At 34.0% G+C, this 27,767-nt stretch overlaps 3 protein-coding genes and 1 pseudogene across 5 annotated transcripts; 2 read left to right on the top strand and 2 right to left on the bottom strand.

Moving 5' to 3' along the window:
* Window positions 1–25: 25 nt before the first annotated feature.
* Window positions 26–10,670, top strand: LOC142614819 (uncharacterized). 2 transcript variants are annotated; one of them, XM_075787455.1, is made up of 7 exons: window positions 26–68; window positions 1,379–1,495; window positions 1,599–1,674; window positions 2,713–2,808; window positions 6,724–7,240; window positions 8,691–8,826; window positions 9,771–10,670. In XM_075787455.1, the coding sequence occupies exons 2-7, from the start codon at window positions 1,379–1,381 to the stop codon at window positions 9,957–9,959; spliced, it is 1,131 nt and encodes a 376-aa protein (XP_075643570.1). In that variant the 5' UTR covers window positions 26–68; the 3' UTR covers window positions 9,960–10,670. The 2 variants fall into 2 exon arrangements, with proteins under 2 accessions (XP_075643570.1, XP_075643569.1); XM_075787454.1 differs by lacking the exon at window positions 26–68 and adding an exon at window positions 937–1,082.
* Window positions 10,671–12,440: 1,770 nt separating this feature from the next.
* LOC142616414 (uncharacterized) lies at window positions 12,441–12,890 on the top strand. The gene has a single exon (XM_075789274.1). The coding sequence runs from the start codon at window positions 12,441–12,443 to the stop codon at window positions 12,888–12,890; it is 450 nt and encodes a 149-aa protein (XP_075645389.1).
* A 6,051-nt stretch (window positions 12,891–18,941) lies between these two features.
* On the bottom strand, window positions 18,942–20,162 carry LOC142617953 (NAC domain-containing protein 104-like). Of its 2 annotated transcripts, none has more exons than XM_075790926.1 (3): window positions 19,923–20,162; window positions 19,521–19,800; window positions 18,942–19,251 (listed from the first exon to the last, which is right to left on the bottom strand). In XM_075790926.1, the coding sequence occupies exons 1-3, from the start codon at window positions 20,083–20,085 to the stop codon at window positions 19,233–19,235; spliced, it is 462 nt and encodes a 153-aa protein (XP_075647041.1). In that variant the 5' UTR covers window positions 20,086–20,162; the 3' UTR covers window positions 18,942–19,232. The 2 variants fall into 2 exon arrangements, with proteins under 2 accessions (XP_075647041.1, XP_075647040.1); XM_075790925.1 differs by having other exon boundaries at window positions 19,526–19,800.
* Window positions 20,163–25,026: 4,864 nt separating this feature from the next.
* LOC142616413 (zinc finger BED domain-containing protein RICESLEEPER 1-like) lies at window positions 25,027–27,346 on the bottom strand (annotated as a pseudogene).
* Between the last annotated feature and the right edge of the window lie 421 nt (window positions 27,347–27,767).

The raw sequence follows: 27,767 nt of genomic DNA, 5'->3' as shown, positions 1-27,767 counted from the left end.
GCGGCTTATCGTGAACGTGAAACCATCAGCTCGACCAGATCAGATCCAAGGCGGTGGTGTCGCCGACGGTCAGTTCTCTTTTTAAGAATTGGGGTTTATAACCTCAACTCAACTCAACTGTGCATTCATGTAATGTTTACAATCTGGGGTTTTGGGTTTGTTTTGCTGTGGTTGAGTTTGGAAATTGTCAATTGTGACGTGAAACGTACGGTGCCATAAGTTTGATTGCATTGTGTCGTGTTTTTTCTTGGGCGAAACGGCACCGTTTTGACATAGTTATTTGGCAAAAATAAACAAACACGTCAGCTTGCCAAAGTGTCATTTAACCGCCAAAACTAATCGAGAGGAGTATTTTTGCTAACGGAACCAAATTAACTAATCGAGGGGTATTGCCATAAGTTTGATTGCATTGTGTCGTGTTTTTTCTTGGGCGAAACGGCGCCGTTTTGACATAGTTATTTGGCAAAAATAAACAAACACGTCAGCTTGCCAAAGTGTCATTTAACCGCCAAAACTAATCGAGAGGAGTATTTTTGCTAACGGAACCAAATTAACTAATCGAGGGGTATTGCCATAAGTTTGATTGCATTGTGTCGTGTTTTTTCTTGGGCGAAACGGCGCCGTTTTGACATAGTTATTTGGCAAAAATAAACAAACACGTCAGCTTGCCAAAGTGTCATTTAACCGCCAAAACTAATCGAGAGGAGTATTTTTGCTACCGGAACAAAACTTTCATAATGTAAAATCAAAATTCTCAAATTTTGCAATATAAAATCTAAGAGCATGTTTGTTACATGTCTTTTAATACATGTTTACACTTATTTTCAAAAAAACTGAAAAATATTATTTAAATACATATATTAAACAGGCCGTAAATAACCTCAAATTTCAAGGATATACTTTACAATTTAATCAAATAGATAAATTGGGCTGGCATTCCTTAAAAAAAAAAGTTATTAAAGAGTGAGAGAGAGAGAGAGTAGTGCTTAACTACTGAGAAGTCCTGTAGCATTTGGACTCTCTTCACTCGTAGCCTGCACGCTTGTTCCTTATAACGTTTCTTCTTTATTCAATCCATGAAGGTACGAAGTATCCTCTCTCTCTCTCTCTATATCTCTCTCTCACCAAAAGTTCTTTGTCATTACATTTCTTTGTCTCCCTCATAAAACTTTGTCTCTTTTATTATCCTGCACTTGAAGATGCTAGCAAGTTGTTTGATGAAATGCCCAAGAGACATAATTTACATCTTGTCCTGTCATAGTGTCATACTATTTTTATCTTATGTAGCCTGTTATAGATGCACTTCTGGGCCCACAATTCATACCTTTAAAGCAATGCCTGTCTTTGATGGGAGATGTTTTTGTTAATGTTTCATTAGATGGAAGATTTGTTGAAGAACAAAATGTTTGCAACCCATGCCATCGCTGCGGCATCTTCGGTTACATTAGGCACTGCTCTCACTTACCCTCTTGACACTATCAAAGTCCTTGTCCAGGTTCTCTGTCTTTTCCTCCATGTTCATTTCATATAAGTTTTATAATATTTCATTCTTAAGTTCTGCTTCTAGCCCAGTCCTCGTCTCTCTATTTCATGAACAGGTTGGTTCGGGTCCCGGTAAACAATTGACTCCTGCTCAGGTTTTAGATAGAGTTCGATCTTTATCTGGAAATTCAGGTGACTCTTTTAATTTTTGTATTAACTCTTTTTAATGGGATATGGTGTTGTACATATCAGGATGCTCTTTGTGAATTGTTTGAAAATTTCAGTTTCATTATTATTTTTGGTGTTTGTAATATGACTTCTGGTATAGAATTTTAAAATTGGGGTCTTTTGAAATTTGAAGGAGCATAAAATAAAAGTTACTTATTAAAAGTAAAAAGAAAAACTTTTTTTGCCTTTGTTTGATGAGAAATTTATTTTCCCTCCTGATAAATTTGCATGCATGTATGGGTGGTGGAGAGGGAGAGAGAGATCCATTTTCAATTGGTTGACAAGTGCATCTTAAAAATTATTGTTGGATATTGAGGAGGATTTGTTGGATCTTGAAAATTATTGTTTCAAACCACAATGTGAGAATTTGATGAACAAGTAAAGCTTAACATGTGATTCTGTGAACCATTCTAAAAAATGATGTAATGTTTCCTATTTGTAGTATTGCACTAAGGACAGGTTCTGTAGTTTTTGAATTTGATTAGATTTTCATGGCAGTGGATTAATCCCATAGATGCTGTAATAGTTTTAATGAGAATAGAGATTCAATGAGAAACTAGGGGAACACTTGAATGAGACATGATGAAAGTGCAAGAGCAGTACAATACTTATAATTATGAAGTTTCTTAGAATAATAGTTAACTGATTAAATTCATCTTATTTTATAAGCTTAAGTTTTTGGGACTAGTGATAGTTTATTATGGTATCAAAGCAAGGACTCCTCAATTAAAAATTTCATGTGTTACTTGGACCCCACTTATTAAGAGAGAGCATTAGAATAATGTTTAAGAGATTAAAGTCGCCTTTTCTTATGTTCTTAAACTTTTGGGGCTAGTGGTAATTTATCAAGAATCGCTGTTTTAAAATATACCTTCCTTTCTCCTTACTCCTTTCTCTTCATGCATTCTTTTTCTATTATTAAAATTAAGTTATGTATTCTTTCCACTTTTCTTTATAACTCTTATATACTAAGTGAAGTTTTGCTTGTCGTGAACATTATAGGTTTGTATAGTGGTTTTGGGTGGTTGGCTTCGGGGAGAATTTTAGGTTTGGGAGCTCGCTTTGGGATCTATGAAATATTGACAGCTTTTTATAAAGGTACCACTTGAGTTTTCTTTATGTATATGGTGTATTTAAATTTGTCTTATATGTGTAGGTTGGTTGATCAATTAGTGCCTACTTAGTGTTTGTCATATGCATGTGGCATGTCTGTCTCCATATCATAATTGGAAATAAGCATGAAAACCATATCAATGCACTAATCTATCTCTAGAAGCAGTTATTTTCTTTTTAAATAAAGTAGAGTGTAAGTTAGAAAAATCATCAATATTGTGTTAATTGACTTTTCAAACAAATAAGACTATTTTGGGACATCCCAAAGAGGTGGGAGTATTTTGTTTAAAATTATTTCACCTAAAAAAATATTTGAAATTTCATTATTTATACTAATTCTTTTAATGATCTACCATGGAATAAGTAAAAAAAAAAAAAAAACAGTCTTACACGATTGGTAGTAGTTGTGTAATTTTATTTTTTCTTTTATTTTCATTAACTATGTTATTGATCAATTTGAATGATATTTTGTGAAATATATTCTTTATTTTTACATATGAATTTCAATTAACCAGTGCAGAGCATGAGCATGAGATTACCCCCACCCCACCCCACACACACACACATATTTAGAAAAATGAATTCAAAACAATTTGAGGCTGTAACAGAGAAAAAATTGGAGCCCTCTTTTTTATTTTATATTGTGGTCCATCTCAATTAGTTTGTCGATGATCCATTGTTGACCTCCAAGTTGCAGGGTGGAATTAAGACTTTGTTGTCATCAATATTGTCGACATTGTTGTTGTTGTTTAACTTTTTTCTATTGATAAGTTAAGCATGTACCTAATGAGAGTCAATGTTGGTAAAAGTGAGATTGTGCTGGTGGGTGAGGTTGGGAATTTGAATGTCTTGGCCTGTGCTTTATGCTGCAAGGTGGGTAGCTTGCCCATGACTTATTTGGGCATGCCACTTGGAGCCCATTATAAGGATTCATCAATATGGAACCCTATTATAGAAAAGATGGAGAGGCACTCTTTGGTTGGAAACGCCTATATCTATCTAAGGTGGCAGGCTTACTTTATTAAAAAGTACTCTCTCTATTTGTCCCACCTATTTTTTATCCCTGTTTACAGCGGTGCCTCGGAGGATGTTTTTAAATATCCTTTGGTTGCTTGGGAGAAGGTTTGTTTGCCATTGGCGGAAGGTGGTGTGGGGATCTAGAGGGCTGGTTTGTTTAACCAAGCTTTGCTTGGTAAGTGGTTATGGCGTTTTGGGAAGGAAAGTAATAGGTTATGGCATCAGGTTGTAGCAACCAAGTATGGTGAGGCTAGAGGAGGCTAATGAACTAGAATTGTAACTTGTAAGAGGTACTCATGAGTGTGGGATGTGGAAGAGCATTAGAGAAGGAGCAGATAAATTCTTTGGTTAGATATGTGTATAATGTGGGGGAGGGTTATCGTATTAGTTTCTAGCATGATCCTTAGTGTGGGATTGCTCCTTTAAAGGAGCTTTTTCCTGATCTGTTTGCTTGTTCTTTGTCTAAAGAAGCTTGAATTCCTGATCTTATTGTATCTACTTTAGAAGGGGGAAGTAAGAGCTGGAATTTTCAATTCCGCCGAGCTCCTCAGGATTGGGAGCAAGAAATTTTTTTTCTTTCATTTTCTTTATTCTTCTATGCCGAGAGGTGAGGGGATGATAATTTGACTTCGAAGTTGACTAAGATGGGGTTGTTTGATGTGCACTATTACTATAAGTTGTTGTCTGGTCCTCTCACTGAGATTTTTCCTTGGGAGTGTATTTGGTTTGCAAATGTGCCTAAAAGTGCCTTTCTTTTTATAGACAGCAACTAGGGATGGAATATTCACCATTGATAATCTAGTTAAGAGAGGTCCGTCCTTGGTTAATAATTGTTGTTTATGTTATTGTGATGGGGAATTTGTGGATCATTTTCTACTCCACTGCAAGTTTTTTATGCATTATGGAGTGCAATTTTCGAGGTATTCGGGATTCAATGGGTAATGCAAAGACAGTTTGCTCTCTCCTCTTTGCTTGGAGAAACTGGTTTGGAAAGCACCTGTCAACCATATGACTCAATGGATAAGACTCTAAACCCAAAATAAGATAAAACGCAAAATAAGACTCAATGGATGATTACAGAATACCAAAGTGCTCCTCAAATAAACCAATTTAAAATAAAACCATCTCCTTGTTGTCAGCATTATCAAACTTCTGTATTGAGTGACGCAGTATGAAGATATGACTTAATCCATCTGCAAGACCCTAGGCGTACCTCTGGTTAGGATTGGCAACTAGCAGATTCAGTTATTAAGCAAGTTCACCATGATTCTTCTTAAAAATCTAGAATCTACTACCTGAACCCAATGGGCATCACCACCTGGAGTTAACTTGGAATCACCCCCAAGCTTATGGAGAATATTCCAATACAACTTTATTTATCAAATTCAACATGTCCCTCAATGTCTTTCTGGAGCCTTTAAGTAGAGCTTCTAAGTTTACAACAAATAAGAAACAATATAATAAAAAAGGAGTTTCGGATTGGCGTGGCTAGTGTACAAAAGGAGTTTTGGATCCTCATGGTGTTAGCCTTTGGAGAACCATAAGACAAAGCTGGTTAGCTTTTTCTAAATCCATTCAATTTGAGGTTGGTGTTGGTAATAGAATTAAAGTTTGGTATCATGTGTGGTGTGGGGATTGTACTCATCAGGAGGCCTTTTCGGAACTCTATAGCATTAGTTGTAATAAGGAGTCCTTTATTGTGGATGCTATGTGTTTTCCTAATTAGAGGCTTCATTGGGATCTTCAATTTTCTAGGGCTGTACAAGATTTGGAATTGGAACATTTAACTACTTTTTTGGATCTAATTTATTCTGTGCCTCTTAATGGTGAGGGACATGACAAACTTTGTTGGAAACTGGCAAGGAATGAGGGTTTTAAAGTGCGTGAGTACTACTTCTCCCTTTTCTCGATTCCTGACACTCTTTTCCCTTCGAAACTTGTGTGGCATTCAATAATCCCTCCTAGGGTTGCTTTCTTCTCATGGACTGTCACCTTAGGTAAAATTTTGACTCTTGAGAACTTAAGGTATAAGGGTGTCGCAGTTGTAGATTGGTGCTATACATGTAAAAAGAGTGGAGAATCAGTGAATCATCTTCTTCTTCATTGTCCCATTGCTTCTGAGTTATTGTCTATGGTGTGGGCTCTGTTTGGTCTTCTATGGGTTATGCCACAAAGTGTTACTGATTTTAATTTGGCAAGGTCCTTTCAGCAGACATCGAAGCATAAATTTGTGGAGGGCTGTACCACATTGTGTCTTATGGTGCATTTGGCAAGAACGGAACTCAAAATGTTTTGTAGGATAATTTTAAACTTCCTTCACTTGATATTGGGATAAGTTTGTTTGGGGAACCTTTACCTCAAATAAACTGATTCCATGTCACGCTCTTCAAAATCCTTGAATTGTCAATATGTGTTCAATGCTGTACCGTAGGCTTTATAACCTGCTTACTTATAAATCCTTCATATAGGGTCAGTGAAAGCCTCCCAATCATCAGTTTGATCTTCTTGTAAAAGTGGCACTTAATTAAGTGTGTCTGGCTTTGAGTCCATAATCTTTTGTAAATGGTGTATCCTGTATGTTTCTATTTTATTTTTGGTTTAAGAGAAAATCTTAAATCAAACACAACCTTAAAAGAGAACAACCTGTTAAAATCCTTAAAAATTATCCTCATCAAATCTCACGGTAAATCATGAACCAAATTGTATTCTCCCCTATTTTAGTTAAATAATATGTTGCTTTAAACTTATCCTTCTATATATGCATAATACTATCTTCTAATTATGAATAGTTCTCCAAATTTGGGGCATGCATGTGGATTTTATAAATAATATATTGCTGAAATTATTTTTGCTAACTCTGACAAAAAGTTTTTTTCTTGGCAGATGGTCGAGAAGACAATTTTGTCTATGTCTCTGAGGCCCTTATGGCAGGCATTGTAGCTGGTGCTGCAGAATCACTCATAAGCTCTCCATTTGAACTTTTTAAACTTCGTGAACAGGTTAAATCTGCTTCTCGCATTCCAACCTCAACCTCTGTTACAGAAAAGGGAACTGGTTCACCTTTGATTGCAAGATTACTACATGGATTCTCTCCCGACAAGAGGGCACTGAACCAATCTGTAAGCCTTTTGTCCACCCTAGCAACCAAACATCCCAATATGATGGGTGCTTTACAGGAGTACCCATGGATGATTACTGGGTCTGGGAGGCCACCATCTGTCTGTGATGTTAGGAGACCATTGGATGTCATCTCTTTGGAAGGATGGAGTGCATTATGGAGAGGTATTCGGTCAGGAGTTGTTCGAGATTCCGTTTTCAGTGGCATATTCTTTTCTAGCTGGCAATTTCTTCACCGAGCAATGCTTGACTGGAAAGCAGTTGGGATGGATCCTTTGCCCAGGTTTAAAATTCATCCCTTAGTAATCTGTGTCTTGAGATTTAATTCCAGGGCACTCCCTTTTATATGTTCACTTCTGGCTCTTTCTTATGAGAGCTACTCATCTTTGGTATCTTGTCATTGCTTTTAATATTTGATTGGTGAACAAATAGTTTGATTTAAGAGAAAAAAGAAAAGAAAATGGAAATGATTCTGAACAGTCCACTTAGCTGAGCATCTTTTAACCCCTTGTATGATGTAGAGATTGAATTCCATTTACATCACCATGTTGAAGTTAGTCTCCAAGTATCTGTTCTTGTCTGGACTTGCTGTAAATGGATCACATGCAGACATGGATTACAACCTGTCTGTATGTGCACATTTTATAGATTAGTTTTTATACCATATGAAAATATTTTTCATAAGTATATATACTGTAAGGATTTGAGAAACATATTTTTTGAACTCTCCAATTAATGTATTATTGTAAAACACTTAGTGATCTGAATTGAAGCATTACATGCCATCTTCTGGCCTTGTCTGGTTGGAAGCTGGTGGCATGTTTCACTTAACTGGATACACATTTCTCCTGCATGCAACTGATGTTAGCTTTATTGAAGCCTAAGGGTTGGGCAATTAATGTGTGTGTGTGTATGCATGTAGATTTAGGCAAATAATTAAAAATGCCTTTTGCTTTCTTTAAATATGTATCTTATGCTAGCTTGCTGATGTGTTATGTGTTAGTCTCAATATTATTTTTTTGATCTTTTATTTGTTAATGTTTTCTGTTTCTTGTTTGTTATACTTGGTCTGTTACATTTAGATTTTTATTTCCCTTGCTTATTCATTCTTGTTTCCCTTACTAGGTTTTCTTAGGGTGTCTGCTATGATTTATAAAGTACAAAGAATTTTCCCTACCCATCAGTAAAGATTCCAACATTAATTCAGGGGTTGTAAACTGTAACTTGAGAATGTACATGTGCTGTTTATGCTTGTGTTTGTGGTAATCTGTTTGAAACATTTCTTTTACTGTGGAATCTTAGTATGGACATGAGGTGCATGTGTCTATGCATTGTTAGAGACTTATGATTAACTCTTGAATTTAAATTTTGGGTTGTGGTTTTCCAAAATTTATTGATTTAGCGTGATTACCAGGCCAACTCATTTATATTTGGTCATATCGGTTCCTTTTGAGTTGTCGAGATGATCCTTGATGTTCTCATCTGACCATTTGACCAGCATCCAAGTAATTTGCTAGTTGGTGACAACTTGAGCAAACCACCACCTAGACTTTATTTTGAATCTATTGCACCATTGGGTTAAAGTAACTTCTCAATTTTCTTCCCTGATAAGATTTCAGGAATCATCTGATTATTTACATAAGATGTCTAACCCTCATTTCGTAGCATCCATATCTGAAATTTTTGTCAAGTCATGTTTCCTTTTTTCCTGAAGTGAAATTACTCTCACTTAGGTCAGATGAAGAAATTGGCCCACTGTCTCCTTTAGCTGTTAGTCTTGCAGCTGGGTTTTCTGGTTCTGTAGCTGCTGCAGCTTCTCATTGTTTTGACACTGCAAAAACCCGAACACAATGCATTGTACTGCCCAAGGTATGTTACTTACTATAGAAACAGTTTCTATAGTTCCTTGATTATACTACAAACATCCTGATTATATTTACCTACCACTTGATACTGAGAAAATGGTGTCTGTTTCATTTGTTGCCATGTGACTTCCTTTCCTTTATTGTATACCACATAATACTGGTATTCGTATTCAATATGATGCTCAATGTGTGCTTTTTGTGCTGAGAAATTAGTTTAATCAGAAATGTCATCTATCCTCATCCTTGTGTGTGCATGTGTTTGTTTATGCTTGCACAGGGGGCCAAACCCATACGCCCCAACAAAATCAATCAATCCCAGTGTGGGTGGATTAGATAACAGAAAGGTGGGCTCTTAAGAAAAATTTTGAAATTTCAATTTTATTCTCATGATAAACCCTTTAAACTTTGGCATAATGGCATATCTTTATTTTCTTGATCATTTTTCCCTTCTCCTCAGACCAAAAGAAAAAATCTTTTTTTTTTTTCTCTTTCCAAGCAACATAAGGGAGAGTACTCCCATCACTTTGCCATCTTTCACCTTCTCTCCTCTCTCCATCCCCACCCCTCGTTCTTTCCACCCTCTCTTACCAAATATAGAAGAAATGTATTCTAGTCCATAAACAATAACAAAAAATGTTTTGATCCAGCTGATGTTACTATCATTGTTTTGGATATATAGATTTCAAATTGCATTGAAGCCTAGGTTATGGCAGTTTGGAGGATTGTGTTTTGTTGACCATGACTGTACATATTTTCAGGTTGCACCAATAATATCTTTCTCTAAGACATGCATTTTCCCTTGTTTTTGAAGTTAAATGAGAGCATATAACTAGCTATTATTCGTACTTAAAAAATACATATATATATATATATATATATATATATATATATATATATAATTAGCTATTGCTATGAGTAATAATATGATTACGGGTTTTCTGGTTTTAGTATGTCTCTATGGAAAGGAACCTTCTTGGATGGAGAAGACCTGGGAATAGGTTTGAGAGAGTTACAGGGATTCATCCTTCAGATAGGAATCTCTTGTTCCGTGGAATTTGGTTGCGGATGGCTCGCTGTGGATTTGCATCATTCGTGATTGTGGGGAGTTATTTCTTGACTGTTGATCATCTTGTTTGAATGGTTAATGCTATGGCATAGAACTGGTAACCATCTTGTTTCACGGGTAAGATTGATTTGCAAAATGCTTTCAGGAGAGAAAGGAAGATTTGATTTGGCAGTTATACATTTTGTGAGCATATCAAAACCATTTGGCCATTTGTATATCCAATCACCCATTTGCCTTTCTTTTTAACGAGGAAGCGGACACCTTGTGCTATGTTTACTAGATGCATTAAACTTTTTACTCAGTTACGCTATACAAATTTTCCTTACACCTCTTGAAGAAAATGTGTTCCACCTTTTTTGCTCGTTCGAACTTGAAAGAACTGACCTGGTGATAATTTTGGAAGATAATTGAGTTAAATACCTAAAGTATGATCTCATATCTATTTCAAAGAACCATAATCCTGTGGGAGAGCAGGGGACTTGATATTTGGTATTGTAGGTACAAATGTATGTGTAGTCCTCTATTTTATTAGGTTGATGAGTGACTTCTATCTAGAATTAACTCTATTAGTAATTTGTTGTGCGTATGACGTATCCACCTGCTTGGACTTTTACTATGGAAAGCTGAAGGGAGGGAGGGCTCTACGTTAATCTTTTCGATATATCTTAATCGCAAATTTGTGCCAGACAAATATGTAAAGATATGACACCTTTGCAATTTTGCGATTATCTTTCAAATAAAAATTTCTACAAGAAATAAGAAATGATAAGGTGAATGTACAACATGTAAAAATCTTTATTTATTTATTTTTATGCGAAAGATCTTCATGGAGCATTCTACTTTCCCCTAAACAAGGAAAGATAAACTCCCAGTAGACTCGTCAAGAGTCTTATAGCTGAACAAGCTCAATAGAAACGTCCTTATAAGGGTTTGTATGGGTTGGGTCGAGTTGGATTAAAAAGTTTTTTCAAACCAACATGACCTTGTTGTTAGGATATGTATCCTTTAAATCCTATTATATGATGCTATGCATGACATTATGTATGATATTATGCTATGATTAATAAAGTTGTTTTATTATTATCTAAAATAATGGTAACATGAATATTTGAACATTATCATATAGTCTATGAAATGCATAATATGTGATTTAGTCACAGAAGATATAAATTACAAGTTCTTTGTAAACTCAGAATTTTAGTTCGTTTGGTGATGAAATTGGGCATTTCATCAGCGAAGACTATAACATATCAACTAAGATAATTTGTCTTGATTATGAAAGTGGAGACTTCTAGTTGATATGTTTTAAGTGTTAAAACATATTGAACTGGACTGCTGTGAGATTTATTATTCTGCTAACAACTATCAAATGAATAATAAATCTCACGGCTTCTATTTACATGAACTTTCAATCCTAAGAGAATAATGAATTTAATCATGAAGTATATGTTGTTTTAATATATCATGAGTGAGATCTAAAGTCACGATCAAAACCCCAGCATGTTGGACAGCCACATTTAACGTTGAAGGAACATATATTCTCAAGATGGAATTCATAATCTCTTAATGGAGATATAAAATATTCCCTTAATATTAGTTTATGAATTTGGTTATTCAGAGTGTTAAGCCTAATCACTTTAGTAATAACTTACTAAAGTATATATTTATGAAGTTGGATTTCATAAATATATGATGAATAACTTAAAGGATTAAACCGGATACTTAATGATTAAGATGTAGTAATCTTCAAAGTGGCAGTCAACATTCATGACTTTGTATTACTACGAATATTTTAATGAAGGGGTTGAATGTATAATAAACATCAACAGGTTTCCTAGAGTGAGGAGGAAGAAACTATTGAATTGGTGGAGGCTAATATTCAACCCCGCCAGTTCAATGAATTACTTAGTATGGAATTGTCGTGGGCTTGGGAACTTGTATACAGGGAAAGAGCTTGGAGATATAATCCGGATAAAAGATCCATCTGTCATGTTTATAGCCGAGACACTGGTAGATGAAGTAAGCTAGACACAGTACAAAGAAACATCAATTTTGATCATAAATGGGTGGTGCAGGACATGGTAGGGGATTGGTTCTCTTTTGTTGGTGCTCTCTGCCAACAAAAGACAACTTGCAATGTCGAACCATATTCAACAATGTAGTTTGTGACCAGTGCAAGCTTGTACCTGAATCGGCAATCCACGCTCTATGGTCCTGCACCGAACTGGACGCGGTGTGGGAAGATGTTTCACTTTGGAGTCATCAACAAACAAGCAACTTCAGTGATTTCAAGGAGCTTCTATCTTGGCTCATCTCAACGCAGCATCACCTGGAGTTATTCTCAATCACAACATGGTCGGTGTGGACTCAAAGGAACTAGATCCTCTTAAACAAACCCAGCAACAGCTCCCACTCAATTGCCTCACTTGCAAAAGAGTACCTTGTTGAGTTCAAGGCGGTTCAATCTCCCACACCAACTATGTGTACAACTCCCCCAATGACACATTCTCAATGGCAACAACCAGCGCAGGGAGTGGTGAAAATAAATTGCGATGGAGCTGTTTACCGACAAGAAAAAATCAGGTATTGGTGTGGTAATAAGGGACAGTCATGGTTTAGTTTTAGGTTCACTTTCCAAACAATTACCACAGGCCTATATCCCATTAGAGATCGAAGCAATGGCAGCAGCTACAACTCTTCAATTCGCCATGGACCTGGGATTTAATCATGTTGTTCTGGAGTCTGATTCACTGGTCTTGGTAAATGCCCTTTGCTATGACACTACTCTCTTGTCTTCGAATGGTTTGTTGATGGAGGATATTAGACTTCAAGCTAGGTTTTTTAATCAATTGCATTACTCTCATGTACAAAGAGAAGACAATAAGGTTGCTCATAAGTTAGTTCGATATGCTTTATGTATTTCTAATTTTGTTGTGTGGATAGAGAACGTTCCACCACCTATTTTTCCTATTGTTCTAGCTGATATTGCTGGGTTTTCTTAATAAAATGCGTTACGTTTTCCTTAAAAAAAAAGTTTTGGGATATAATTTATTAATAAGGCCTATATTGCAATTATATTTATATAGTAGTATTAAATATAATTAAAGGTAATTTTGGGTTTGTCAAGAGTTGATAGAAAGGCCCAAAACTCATTGGAGCTAGTGTCTTATTTGTCCCTTTTGGTCCCACTCCAAGCCACATACGAAAGCTCGATTCGAATAGCCAAAAGGCTAGCCCAATTAGATAATCAATTATATATAAGGAGAGAAACATACAAAATTTGGTTATATATGAAAATGATGTGTATGTGAGTGTAAGTCACTCTCTTATTCTCCCTTGAACCCATACGTATAAACTGATTGAGAGAACACACTTCTTGGATATAAGTGGAATTGGATTGAAGATTAAAAGTGTTCCCAAGTACTTCTAATCTTTGGTTTTGACTTTCACCGCACCAAGGTACGCTCTCTTGTTCTTAAATTCTGAAATTTACATAATACATGTTATCAATTGGGAATGAAGTAAATCCGTTAATTTTCCGTTGCGTATATTTTGTATGCGATACAAACTATTTTTTTCCTACACTTGTTGGGTTGAGAAATTCTCAACTCATCCCAATTGTAGAACCCGATCAATGGGTTATGTATGCATATTGTATTTCATCTTTTAAAAAAAAGTTTCATCAATTATTTGAACACTTTTTTCAATAAATTATTATAATTCATATAATAGGGTTAAACTCATTCAAAATTTTCAAATTAATCAAAAACAATTGTTGAAATACCAAAATTAATTAAAATAAGGGCAATAAAATAAACTTATATACATTGTGGAACATATGGGTTGAAATAACTATTAATTCAAACCTCATCCAACCCTAAGGCTCCAAATAAAATTTTAGCCTAATTCAACCCACCAATTCACGAAAATCAACTTGAGGCGTCGAATAAGATTGGTTTTGTCAAGTTATTGGGTTTGATACACACCCTGTATTTTCAACAAAAATGAGTCAATGATTCAGATTTACCTCTCTCAACTATTGAATCTAAAAATAAATAAATAAATAAATAAATAATAATAATAATAATGAAAGGCAAGTTTTTTGCATTAATGCTGAGATTTAGAATGAATCCCACGTCGTCTAGAAGTTGTTCCAGACCCCTATTTTCTCAATATAATTAGCCATATATGGTACCTTTTTAAAACCCACAAAATCCTAAGGAAAAACGCTAAGATTCACTAGAAATAGTGAATCAAAGAGGGAGCTTTTCACTAAACATTCCCAAGTCAATTTTCTTTCAACTAAGGCATTTTCTGGCCTTGATATTTGAGTTTAGGATTACTAATCACTCTTTTTGTTGATTGTGAATAGATTTGATTGAGGGAAATGGTCAAAATCAAGCTTGAAGAGCTTTTGCTTTGAGGTATTAGTTCTAAGCTTTTTTTTTTTCTTTTTTTTCTTTAGTTTAATTCTGTCTTTGTTGTTTCTTTGCTTGTTTTATGTTTATATATGTTTATGTAGTTTAGGTTTATGTAGTTGTTATGTTTTAAAGCATGTTAGGATGTTAAATTTATCGTTTTGAAGCCTTGCTCTGTTTTTTGCATTGTTAGGGTTTTTGGGCTAAACCCCACATATGCATAATCCTGGCTGTGTGCGTAGGTTGGATTATACGCACGCGGCTTGTTCATGCGTGTGCATGATCCTGCCCAGAAACCCTAACTCTAGTTTCTCTGAATTTGTTTCTTATTTCACATGTAATGCTTCTATTTTAGACCCCTGTTTATATATTCGTAGCTTTTGAGCTTCTGTTTCACATGTTTGTTTGTTTGCTTGCTTTTCACATGTTAAATTAGGGTTATTTTTGGTTACTTTATTTCAATGCTATGAACACGCATTTACATATTCATGTATTGATGCCATAGGTGCTAAGATGCTGCAAGGTAAGTGAGGTAAGTCATACATTCATATGTACATGCATTTGTTTGTGATATAATCTTGTTTAGGGTTGATGAACATGATAGGGTGATTTGAATAAGCATTTTTTGTTCTTAATGTTTTCAATGATCTCTTGATAGTACCATGATTTGTTCGCTGCCTATGTTCTACCTTGATTTAATGCTTACATAGTTATGCCTTGGATATGATATAATGACATGGTGTTAGATGAATGCTAGGTGTATGATAGTAACATGTTAGGGTTTATGTTATACCATGCTAGATGAATGCTAGGTTGATATGATATGTATGCTAGATGAATGTTAGTGTATGACACAATAGATGAATGATTAGGTCTTTTTGGGATGATTGATGCAATGTTGTATGCTTAGATGTATGCTAGTGTATGTGTGAGTTAGAATGCAATATTGAGTGTGCCATTAATAGGGTTAAAACATGAGACACAATGAGAGGAAGCCAACCATAGGGTTGGGTGGTTTTGGGTGCCTAACACTTTCCCAAGATCGTACCTAAACTCATAACCCATATCTTTGGTAGTAAGATTAAAAAGGTCATTCCTCGAGAAGACGCTATATATATGGTTCCCAGATCATTGTAAAAACTAGGTGACAACTCCCCCCGTTGTGTCCACAATATCTTTCTATCTGATCGTCCAATTTGGAAACTGAACGTATTGTTGTGATTGTTGAAACCTTAAGATCGTTTTCATGACATGTGATGAATGAGTTAACGACTAAAATATGACCATAGTTTTTGGGTACATAAAATGATCATTCTATCATCTTTCAGGATTAAAATATGGATGCAAAATGGGGTGTTTATGCCATACTTTTAATTTCATGTTGAGTTTTTTATCCCTAATTAGAAATGGAACTTTCTAACTTTATTCCTTGATGCCAACAATTGATATAACGTTTTTTTTTCTTCTTGTCCAAGTATATGGGTGACATGCTTATTGTGACATCTGGTATTATATTAGTGACTTGTCAAGACCTATTTGGCACATATAGACGAGACTACTAATAAGAATGTGTAGCAGGGCCCTTTAGAAAACAAACCAAATACTAAAGGCTAAAATAAAAAACAATCCCAAACATTAACGATAAAGAATGCACTTTAATCTATTATTCAATTAAATTATTAAAATTACATTTTATTATTAAAATGTTCCAATAATCTAATTATTATTTCCTCCTTAGACCCCTTAAGCACTTTGTGTACGAGGAGTTGTCAATTAAGCTACAAGGCTCTTGTACGTTGAAAATGACTTAATTGTGGAATCAAACTTTTTTTAAGCCAATTGAGAAGTCAAATTTGATCTAATTAAAGGCATTGAGAGCATTCACATCAGTGGAAATATAATAGAAATATATGTAAAATTTGCATAATTTTGCCTAAAAATGATCCACATCCGTCAATGTATAATTGTGCAAATTTACAAGTTTGTTACAATAATCATGTAAATTTAGACTAGCACGATTCATTTTGCATTTAATTTTTATTCTTTCTTTATGTATTTCAAAGATAAAGGAAGAAAGTGGATGGTAGTTGTGTGTAAAGAAAGAAAAACACTTTAAAAATTTAAGAAAATTGATATTTTAATATAATGTAGTGCAAAATAAATAATCTAATATGAGGTATTTAAAAAAATAAGCATATAAAATAAATAAATAAAAATATAAGTTCTTATATTAAAATAGACAGAAATTTCTATACGACTTAATATAAATGCCAAAAACTTGTAATTAAGTTTTATTAATATACTAGTAAAAAAATTATTATCACATGGCTACATTGTGCACCCACAATTCTTTTCAACTAGCATGGATCAATATATGTCCATAAGATTAAAAAAGGAGGAAAGGATACGAATGAAGGAAAGCAGTTGCATGATGGATGGTCTCGAATGGTTTGGCTATAGAATATTACTCATGTAGCCATTTTTAACGTGTGTGGAATGTGGATGCTTGCATCATGTGTGACTCGTTGCTTCCCTAAGCAGGCACCCATAAAAAATAAAATAAAATAAAATTGTTCTTTGGGTTTATGACACAACAAGTCAACAACTATGATATAGCAAGAAAAAGCTAAAAAGAACTAAAGATGCTCAATGCAAATATTACTACGGTGCTCACCGGGCTCCACTTCCATTCCTCTTTCAATAATCTCTGCACGTGGCAACCCCCAAAAACAAGAAGGGGCATACAAATACAGTACAGCTCTGTTCTGTTGTGGAAAATCGATTTTCCGTGCAATTAATGGAGGTCAACTCTGACACACGACAAAAGAAAAATGAGCATGTATTATTGGGACATTTTTTGCTTAGAGTTTGATTCTTGAGGTACAAGAGGTGTATTCCAAATATGATTCTAGATTTAGTTTTCTACTTTTCTTTTTCTTTTTTTGAAGTTTTTTGTTTGATTTGATATATCAATCTTCATGTCATGATGAAGAGCTCGGATTTGACAAAAAAAAAAAAAAAAACCATGGTAACTTTCAAAAGGCTTAGGAAATCCTTTTGTTTGAAAAAGTTACTCCCTTAACCACCTCTTAAAAGCAAGAAAGGTAGCAATAACTCTTTCTATATATATATATATATATATCCTATTAAGACTATTAAGAATAATTAACACAAAATATTTACCACCGCCACTTCTAGGCGAGTTGGTACCCAGTTATGTAAGTAACTTATAACTTGGGAGTTCAAGCCCCCGCATTTACCAAGCAAAAAAAAAAAAAAACACACACACACACACAGAAAATATTTAACACAAAAGACAAACAAAAAATAGATAACTTAGATGTTAGATGCACAATATCATTTTCGTACTTGATCTAAAACTGAGATATTATCAATTCACCTTTATCCCGTTTCTTTCTTTGTGCCTTTATCTCATCAGTGTCTTCATAACTTGCAGTAGGAAAAGGCATCAAATTCAGGTCCAAGACATAAAAAAGTTTAAGTGTAGTAAGTAGGAATTTCATCTTATCTTTCCATCAGTCGAAATTGGTTCCATCAAAGCGATCCAATTTCACCAACTCATGATTCAACATCTTCAACACAAAAACATCACTTGTTCCTTCCATTGTAGAAAATATTGACTAAGATTGTTAGGAATATTATACAAAGTAATAATAGAAAAAGAAGGTTAATACAAAAGACAAACAAAAAATAGATAACTTGGAACCATAATATCGTTTTCGTTAAACAATATTTGCCTTTCACACTTATGTTGCTAAAGGATTATCGTAAATTTGTCCCTAGGATACAATCAAGATGTTAGGTTCTACATATAACAATTCTGGAGAATGACTACAGGATTTCTTGTGTTTCTCTTTGACTTACTATTTTTTTAAATGAACATAAGCCTCTATATATACCCATAGGGTTATGTTTCATCAAAAGACACGTATGGAAAGTTAAAATGTTTAATAAAACCGTTCACAAGGCTTGAAACCTTTTCAAACACACTAAACAGTCACCAGAAAATTCTGCAGAAAAATCCTGATATTCGACTTTCGATTGGTCGAAAATTACTTTCGATAGATCAAGTGCTCTTTTCGATCAATCGAATAGGAATCGAGCAGCGATCGAGTCATCTAGAAACTCTGGGATTTTTTCTTTACCATTTCGATCGATCGAGCCAAAGTTTCGACCAATCGAAAATGCTTAACTTCAAATTTTCACTTAGAAAATTTCAAAACTTGAATTTTACTTTAACAACTTTATGAAATAATATTTTTCAAACTCAAACATCATCATTATTGCAACCTATCCTTGTATATATCTATATATACAACACTAATTTTATAGGGTGTGATATGAGTCAACTTTTAGATTCTTGGTAAATTTTACTATGAATCTCAAATAAAAATTTTAGGTGAGCCAAAATCGAGGCAAATGGCTATATTTAATTTATTTGTGCTAGGTTTTTCCATTGTTGATTCAAAGTATTAGAATTGTCTGAATAATTATCTAGTGTTGAAGCTCGAGTAACTTACTCTTAATTTACAGTTTAGTACTAACCTGCAAATTAAAAAAGTTGTGGATTAAAGGTTGTTCGACCTTGAACAACAAAACGGGTACTGGCTGAGATTAAGAACCTTCTTCTTCTATTTCTTGGGTGACATTACAATTACAAAATGACACTAGCTCGTAGTGCAAATGGTATTTAGCAATTTTAGCTACATCATTTTACCAATTAGCAATATGAAGAATTGTACATTTGGACAAATTAAGCTTTATAACGGACCACTTGCATCATAGTTATGGGATCTTAATTTGGAAAACTAATCTCATCAAGATCATCTAATGATAAGTAAACTTCGTCCAAGCATGAGAGCTCTGTCCCATCCCCATCTTCATCTCGTTCATAAACTCGGCATATTACCCATTTACTATAGTCCTGGAAAAATTTAGAAGAACAAGTTAAGTAAGCAATCCCTTTAATATTTCTTCTTTCCCATACTTGTTCACATAAAAAAAAAAGTTGAATTATATATATATATATATATATATATATATATATATATATATATTGAAACTGAAGCATTCATCTATTTATATCATAAGAGAATCTTGATACAAGGCATTCATAGCTGGTGGTGGATGCCCTCTTCTTTTATATATAGTTGAATTATATATTTAATAAAAGCTAAGGTAGTACTTGTTTACTTAACCATTTTTGGATGCCCTCTTCTTTTGGATGATCTACTAGAGGAACTAGTTTCTGAGAGACGATATTCATGCATTATCCAATTAGTCTCGACGCTCGACGGTGCTTCCCCGACGTAAAAGACGAGATGTTTCTTGATTCCAACCTTCTTGCCATTGCTATTCATCACCGGTTCCTCAGTGCCCATCGGCTTCCAATAACCATTACTCGTAATCCTATTACTATTTTGTGCCTTCCTACTATAGAAGTACCACTTGTTACCTTCGGCCAAAGCTTTGCCTACAAAGATACAAAAAGTTCATGTTAGAAATATCAACCAAATTGTTTCTATTTAAGTGCTTACACTTACATGTTAGAATTCAACAACAAGATAACAAAACATAGATAACAAAATTTAGTACCATCAAGTTCCCATGGATCATGAGGATAAAGATCGAGATCGGGAATGATGTCCGGGTGGCAAGGTAAGAGAGTTGCCTTACGGTGAAGGAAATGAACTACAAGCTCTTCATCTGTGGGATAAAACCGAAAACCAGGTGGTAGGTTAACATTGTTCTCTGCCATTACTAGTACTAGTAGTACTATACACTTCAAGCTAGCTAGTACTAATATCAATACTACTAATGATAGAATGGTGTTAATGTTTGTTTTGGCTATGGTATTAGACTATTTGTGATACTTATATATAGTGCAATGCAAAGAGATCATAGAGAAGGAGAAGATGAAAGACACTGACGTGATATAGAAGGTGGTTGTTGTCAGCACGAGTCATATATGATATATATATTGGGGAATAGTTTTGAGGGGCATTTTGACTTTAAATTTTGATTAAAAATAGAGAGTGGCTCTTCAAGGCGGCGGGGTAACGGTATAATAGATAACGTGATACATGCTTTTCAAGTAACGGGATTTGTAGGTGTATGAGGGAGCTAAAGAGTAGAGAGCGAGTCAGGCTCAACTTCATTCACTATTTTCTTATTAGACTTTCTTTTTATTTCTTTTTTCTTTTTTTCCAAATCAAATACAAGTATACAACCAAATCACATACATAATTTCATAATTTGTTGATTTATAGGACAATTTTTTATCTTGTGTAACTTATCGCTTTACGTATATTGAGTCGTTAACTACTCACAATCGTACAAGTCAATAAATTATAAAATTGAATGTATAAATTTTTATTTGAAAAACACACACTACATAAAATTGAATGTATAAATAGTTGTGTACATATGCGGCGAAGGTTTTATTTTTGGGTTATTGGATTTATTAGATAATATAAGGTCATCCATCATCACATCTCATGCTTATGCCATTGACATGCTGTCATCCACGTGGCACATATGAATTTATGGGTTTGGTCGTGGACCATATTGAACTGGGTGGCCTACCTTTTGAAGTGTGCGTATATGCCAATAATGATAATGATAATTTTAATTTTAAATGCGTAACTTCGACTTTTCCTTTTTCCTTTTTTTTTTTTTTCTTTTCCTTTTGTTTTATTTTGTATCATTTTCCCCGAAATGCATCTCCCTGGAAGTTAGTGACAATGTTGAGTGGGGACATTCGAGGTCCAAACAAATATGATAGGATATGTATGAGTCAATTGTTAATTTGTTAGGTTAAGTTCGAAGTATTTTTCAATCAATTAATTCGATCTCTTTGGATTAAGAAAGCTTCAATTATTTAACTAAATTTAAGATAATTCTAATGCAACCCGTTGAGTTTGGGTTATGGCTTGATAATGAAAAAAAAAAAATAGTTTTTTTATTCAATTACTTAAACTCATTATCAATAATTATTGTAATTTGCAATAATTAGGTTTAATATTCCAATATCATTACATCAAAAATGATTTTCCAATTTCACCAAAACTAAGTCTTAAAGTACCAAAATAAATAAAAATAACAAATTTAAACCAACAACGTTTTTTTTCAAAACAAGCTGAAGGAATTTCTTTCTCAAAAAAAAAAAAAAAAATTGAAGAGATTTCTTCCAATCGATTACATGGCAGCTCATAAAATCAACCATGTGCTTTAATTGACCACATAACTCATCAAATCATCCAGACAAGTTACATGATTATTAAATAGGTCATGTGATATAAAATGTATAAGTGTAATAGTTTAAGTTGTCATGCAATGGGTTTAATGAATTTTCCAAATTTTTTGTCAAAGTTAAACCAAGTCCCAAGATCCAAATTTAAAATACATATATATTTTGAATAATTAATTGCATGGATTAGGTTGGATTAGTCATATTGAATTTTCTTCCTAGTTAAACTAGACCAACCAAAGCTTTTTTCTTTTTCTTTTTTTATACAAAATAGAATTCTACTCTAACCTAATCTAAGTGTATATGTGTGTAAACCTCCCTCTTGAAGACTTAAACCCTGACCCTTGCCCCCACACCCCACAAGCATTTATACTTATAGAGTGACCATCGCACCAAAAGTGCGCAATACCAAAGCTTTTTTCAATAATAATGATAATAAACATAATGCAATCAATCAATCCACCAAAAATTAATCCAAAACGTCACATTGGGTTTGAACTTTGAATGGACTAGGTTCACTAGATTGGTGAATTAAATGCAAACTCTTACATAAATTCATTTTGCTAAGAGTTTTGTATAACTCAATAACATAACTTGCTTTTTGATTAGGAGAATCGTTGTTCAAATACCCTTTTCAATTGTACTATCGGTTTTTTTTTTTTTTTTTAAATTTAAATCCAGCAATCTGTTTCTTAGAATAAAAGTTCAACTAGTTTGCGAAAAGTGCAATCAACCATTTCTTAGCATTGAAAGTTTAACTAATTTGCCGGCGGTCACAAGTGGACCACAAGTATAGGGTGCATAATTGAAATAAATAAATAAATATTAAAAGTGAGGGAAACAAGACAAAGAGAAAGGAAATGAAACATGTCATGAAGAGCTACTTTGCTTAAGACTTTTGTAAAGTCGTTTGGTGCTGTCCTATTTGGTATTCTTGATGTCCCTTTCGATTCTTTTATATATTAATTATACACATATTGTATTTTTTTTTTTCCTCACTATGAAACCGTAATTTTTTTTTTCATAATGAGATAAGCATCCACGAAGTGACACTAATCTTGTCCCCACCATTAGGTGGGAAATCCGTAATTAGCCAAGACTCACGAGTGTCGGCAGTACAATTTAACCCCAAAAGGTACTTTGCCCAAACAAGTTTCGATCAAGTAATAAACTAACCGGAAGTGATTAATAAATATTTTAAGAATATTTTTACAACGAACTATTGGTGATTAATTGTTATTAGTTCTAATTTGAATCTATTATTGAAATTATTTTTTTACCTCACCAATAACAATCTGTAACAACTTATCACATTAAATATGTTATAAACATAACATTTCTTTAAACTAATTTTTTTTAATACAAAATGCAGGTTTTCCTCATGGTCACTTAATAATATTTTATGCATTTTAAGAAGTGTCTGATTCAGTCAATCTTCTATAATTGGAAAGCTAATCCAATTTGATTTGACTCGAGTGATCATCAATCAAAATCAAATGAATAGTGTGAAAGTTATGTAAACAATCAAAATCAAACTAATTGAGATTATCGGCTTGAAAATCAAGCAATATTTATAGTCTCGGCACAACTCCTTCATAGATCAAAAATAAACTTCTCGTCAAAGTTTATAAAATTAAAAAGTAAAAACTAAAAATAATAAAAATAAAACCTGAAAATGAGTCTTGGATGGTATAAAATGGATAGTCAAGGCTGTCCAAGGGTCGGGTCGGCCCAAATTTGGGCCTAACCCGCACTCGACCCGGTTGGATCAAGTCACTAGAAAATCGACCCACACTCACCCAAAATACGGGTCGGATTCGCCAAGTCAGGTCATTAGTTGGAGCGGGTCGGATTCAACGGTTTGGCGGGTTTGGACCACATTGGGCCAAGTTTGTAGATTTTCATAGATTTAATTTTGGCGTAAATGCATTTTTAGTCCTTATATTTTACTCTTTTTTCATTTTAGTCCCTACATTTTGATTTTTTTTTATTTTTAGTCCCTAATTCAATTAACGCCTATCATTTTGGTCATTTCCATTACCCACTAACGGTAAAATCTAACGTGGCTGATAGTGCACTTAAAAAATATATATATTAAAGCCCAGAATTACATCATGGCATAGCCCATCCCAGCCACGTGGCTTTTCCACCATAAACACTGTAGCAAACTCCACCATTACTCGCATCCTTTCTTCATCCTCAGAACATTCAATTTTACTTAAAGACATAAGATTTGGCACATATTTGATACTCTTATCCAAAAGAATGCTGCAGTTCTTTGTAAAAACACAACCCCTGAATTAGGGACTAAAAGTGGAAAAATCAAAATGTAGGGACCAAAAATGGAAAAAGTGCAAAATGTAGGGACTAAAAGTGTATTTACAACTTTATTTTTATTTTATTTTTTTTGGGACTTTTTGGCCAATATTATTGGGCTTTTTAAATTTTGACATATCAGATTGGGCCTCTTTTTTACATCATTTCTTTTAAAATGGGCCAGTACCCTTTAAAATAGGCCTTCAAGCTCTGCTTGAACATATATCAATCCAAATTTATACTTCCTAGAGCACACATATAGAAATTTGGGAACAAAAAAAAAATACAGAGTAATACCTGGGCACAATAGCCAACAAATAAAAACACACAAAATACCAACTTTTTACCACATGTTAAACATCAATAGCATGTAAACCTAGGCATTAATCAAACAAATAAAAACTTCAAAATACCATTTTTTCTACCACCTGTTAATCATTCACACATTACAACAAATATTTTCCAAATTGCCTAAACCTAAAGGCATGGGCATTGGGCAGTACCTCAAAATTGCCTCAAGAAAATTCAAGCATCTAAAAGTCAATCTAAACACATTAAACTTGCCAACTATTCCACACATCGAGTAATATTCCAAAACCACACAGCAGCAAGCATTGCTACAAATACTAGAGCATCTTCATAATTCCATATATAAATATATATATATATATATATAGTAAGCCATAGAGGCAGCAAAGAAGGCAGTTATTGCATAAGTCTGTAAGGCTGTAAACACCAAGACAGTAGGCAATATTCCCAGTAGTATATATAATTAGTTACAATTATGAAATACTATAAGTATTTCCAAAAAATAGCTTTCCTAATGCAATAAAGAACTACTCTATCGTATATAGTGAACAAGTCCATAACTTATAGAAAGGAAAGCCTACATAGATGCTAAATTTTCCTTCCTATAAGCAAGAGTTCATGCATAAAGAAAAGCTATACATCTGTCCAAAAAAGCTCCCAAAATATATCCAAAAAACTACCTCCTATACAAAATGTGACATTCCTTCCTCCTACAATACAAGGGGAAAAGATATTTATCAAATATATATAAAGACAAAGAACAAAAACTACAGAATGACCAATATCAACAAAAATTACAAGGGAAGAAACATACCTGGTCAGTGATCATATGTCAATACTAACTGTGGTACGGGTCTCAACTTTGCTTGAGCAAGAACTAGAACTTGCTGCTATTGTTGCTTGATTCAAAACTAGAAAAGAAAAAATTGAGGCAATAGATTAAATTTTGCTTAAGTATATGACACATTTAATAACACTTCATAGACAAGAAGTTTGAAAGTTAAACATATTACCTAAGTCATGAAATTCATCCTCTAAGACCTCCATCTCATCCTTTGACTTACAAAAAGAAATTGGGACATAGGCTTGCAACCAGTTTTGAGCACAAACCAGATTTTGAACCATGAGAGGAGAGAGTGAACTTCGAAAAGGATCGAGTATGCGCCCTTCGGTACTAAATGCCGATTCAGAAGCAACTGTGGAAACAAATACAGCCAGCACATCCCTGGCCATTTTGGACAGCACTTGGTACCTATCTGAATTTACTTTCCACCACCCTAAAATCTCAATTTTCACATCCCTTCTACTCTCACAATTTTCAACCAAATATTTTTCAATCTCATTGCTACACCCTATAGACTTCTCAGCCTCTAAAAAACACTCATATCGAGAATTTACCATCACATATGGATCAGTACAACCAATTGTATCACCTTTTATGTGTTTCCTCTCACTCTCACTTGGTACTGCCACATTTGGTGAATCAACACAAGAGTAATAATCATACAACCTACCCATAGTCTTCCTCACCAAATCAACCATCTCATCAACCACTTTATACCCATAAATTTCAGAAAAAGAAAACTTCAAAAACTTCATTTTCTTTCTTGGATCAAGAACCACAGCCACATACAAAAGATGATTAATTTTATCCCCTTTTCCCCAATACTTTTCAAAGTTAGCTTCCATTTTAGTTGCCATATTTTTCAAGAGATTATTTTGAGATTTAATTAAATGAGAAATATTCTCTTGAATCACAAACATCTCATTAAAGAAGGTATTTGAAGTAACATACAAAGAACCCGAGAACTTCTTTGTTGCATTGTAAAACAGTTTCAAGAAACTCACAAATGTCCTACAATTTTGAAAATCGGCCCCACAAGGAGATCCCAAACCACCACTATTTTCCTTGTTCATAAAGTATGAAGAATAGCTATCATCCTCAAAGCCCATTCTTAAGAACACTTTCTCAAATTTTTCAGCAGTATCTAACATGAGGTAGGTAGAGTTCCACCTAGTAGGTATGTCTAGACTTAGTTAACACATGGATTCAATATCTAATCTCTCCATAAAACTCCTAAAAGTTTGATTTCTATTTGGTGAGGACTTCACATACCTCACCGCTTCACGCACCCTAGCAATAGTTGCATCAATTTCTTTCAAACCATTACCCACAATTAGATTTAAGATATGTGCACAACACTTCATATACAAGAACTCATGTTCTAAAACAGTCCCCTTCCAATCTTTAGTTACTGTTTGTAAAAATTTAACGGTAACACCATTAGAGGAAGCATTATCCACTGTTAAGGTGAATATGTCATCAACATCCCACTCATGCAAACACATCTCAATCTTTCTGCCTATAGTCTCCCCCCAATGGTCTTCAACTTGACAAAAATTTAGAATTCTCTTATGGAAGTTCCAATCATCATAATTAAAATGACATGTTAAGGGCATATAATTCAGATTTTGAATACTAGTTCATGTGTCTGTAGTAAGGCACACCCTACGACCTTTCAAGACTTCCCTTAGTTTCTCTCTCTCAGCACCATAAATGTCAATCCCTAGCTACAATTTGACGAGATGGGATATCCCTAATTTGCAACTTAGGTTGTAAGGTAGTTGAATATCTTTGAAACCCATACCCTTCAACAAACCTAAAAGGTAACTCATCTATTATAGTCATTTCAGCAAGTGTCTTCCTAGAAGTCTCAACAGTAAAGGTTGTTGCTACAAGCTGAAACCCTTCCTCCCTATTCATTTTGGGTTCAAATGCTAAGGTTTGTTGTCCATTAAGTGCATCTCTATTAGGGTTCTTAACACGGTTTGACATATGATTCAATAAATTAGTAGTACCAATCTTTATTGATATCCCATCTTGATAAGTTTTTTGGCAATAATGGCGAACAGCCTTATATTGATCCTTACCAATCTTTATTTTTTCAAAATGATCCCAAGCAATAGACTTTTTCCTATTATTACCACAATCAGCAGTTATCTCACTCACCTTGGCTTTATCATTAGGTTTAGGTGGAAGTGCCTCAACATTAATTGAAGTGGCAACAGGTTTAGATTAGGTAGTGGGTTCAACTTGGGCAGCGGGTGTTGTTTAGGAAGGGAGTGCATCACTAGAGGATTCCATAACCTAAAGAGATCAAATTTAAGCATTAGCAAACAACGATAAATAATAATTAAAAAAAAAAAACTAATCCTAAGAATGATCATTGTAGTTGACCTCTTAAAGGGCAAAGTCACATACACTGGAGCTTTGTAGAATAAGAAATATCATTATGCATAAGAATTTACTTCACAAGTACTGATTGGGATGTATCCTGAATCAATTAACAAGATTGACCAAAAATTTTAAAAGACAATGTGCAAGAATATATCAAATTATCAAGTCTAGTGAAAGGGTGCATCATATCTAAATCTCTATCTAATTGTCAAAGGATTTATATGAGTATCAAACTTACAATTAATAATGACATTTTCTATAATTTAAAAGGAAAAAAGTAGGACTTCTAAACTCTTAGTTGATGAGAAGATAACCCAATCCTATTTAG

This window comes from Castanea sativa, chromosome 11 (assembly GCF_040712315.1).
Source record: "Castanea sativa cultivar Marrone di Chiusa Pesio chromosome 11, ASM4071231v1".
NCBI lineage: Eukaryota > Viridiplantae > Streptophyta > Magnoliopsida > Fagales > Fagaceae > Castanea > Castanea sativa.
Note: the sequence above shows the minus strand (reverse complement) of the source record. Positions and strands in the feature narration are given on the sequence as shown.

What these genes read in the sequence shown, in the direction of transcription:
- LOC142614819 (XM_075787454.1), top strand. An exon ending in CTATCAAAGTCCTTGTCCAG is followed by an intron (nt 1,496 to 1,598) that starts GTTCTCTGTCTT and finishes TTTCATGAACAG; the next exon opens with GTTGGTTCGGGTCCCGGTAA. An exon ending in GGGATGGATCCTTTGCCCAG is followed by an intron (nt 7,241 to 8,690) that starts GTTTAAAATTCA and finishes ACTCTCACTTAG; the next exon opens with GTCAGATGAAGAAATTGGCC.
- LOC142616414 (XM_075789274.1), top strand. Translation starts at nt 12,441, where the DNA reads ATGGAGCTGTTTACCGACAAGAAAAAATCAGGTATTGGTGTGGTAATA.
- LOC142617953 (XM_075790925.1), bottom strand. Translation starts at nt 20,085, where the DNA reads ATGGCAGAGAACAATGTTAACCTACCACCTGGTTTTCGGTTTTATCCC. An exon ending in TGATCCATGGGAACTTGATG is followed by an intron (nt 19,801 to 19,922) that starts GTACTAAATTTT and finishes GTATCTTTGTAG; the next exon opens with GCAAAGCTTTGGCCGAAGGT. An exon ending in GAAGAGGGCATCCAAAAATG is followed by an intron (nt 19,252 to 19,525) that starts GTTAAGTAAACA and finishes AAATTTTTCCAG; the next exon opens with GACTATAGTAAATGGGTAAT.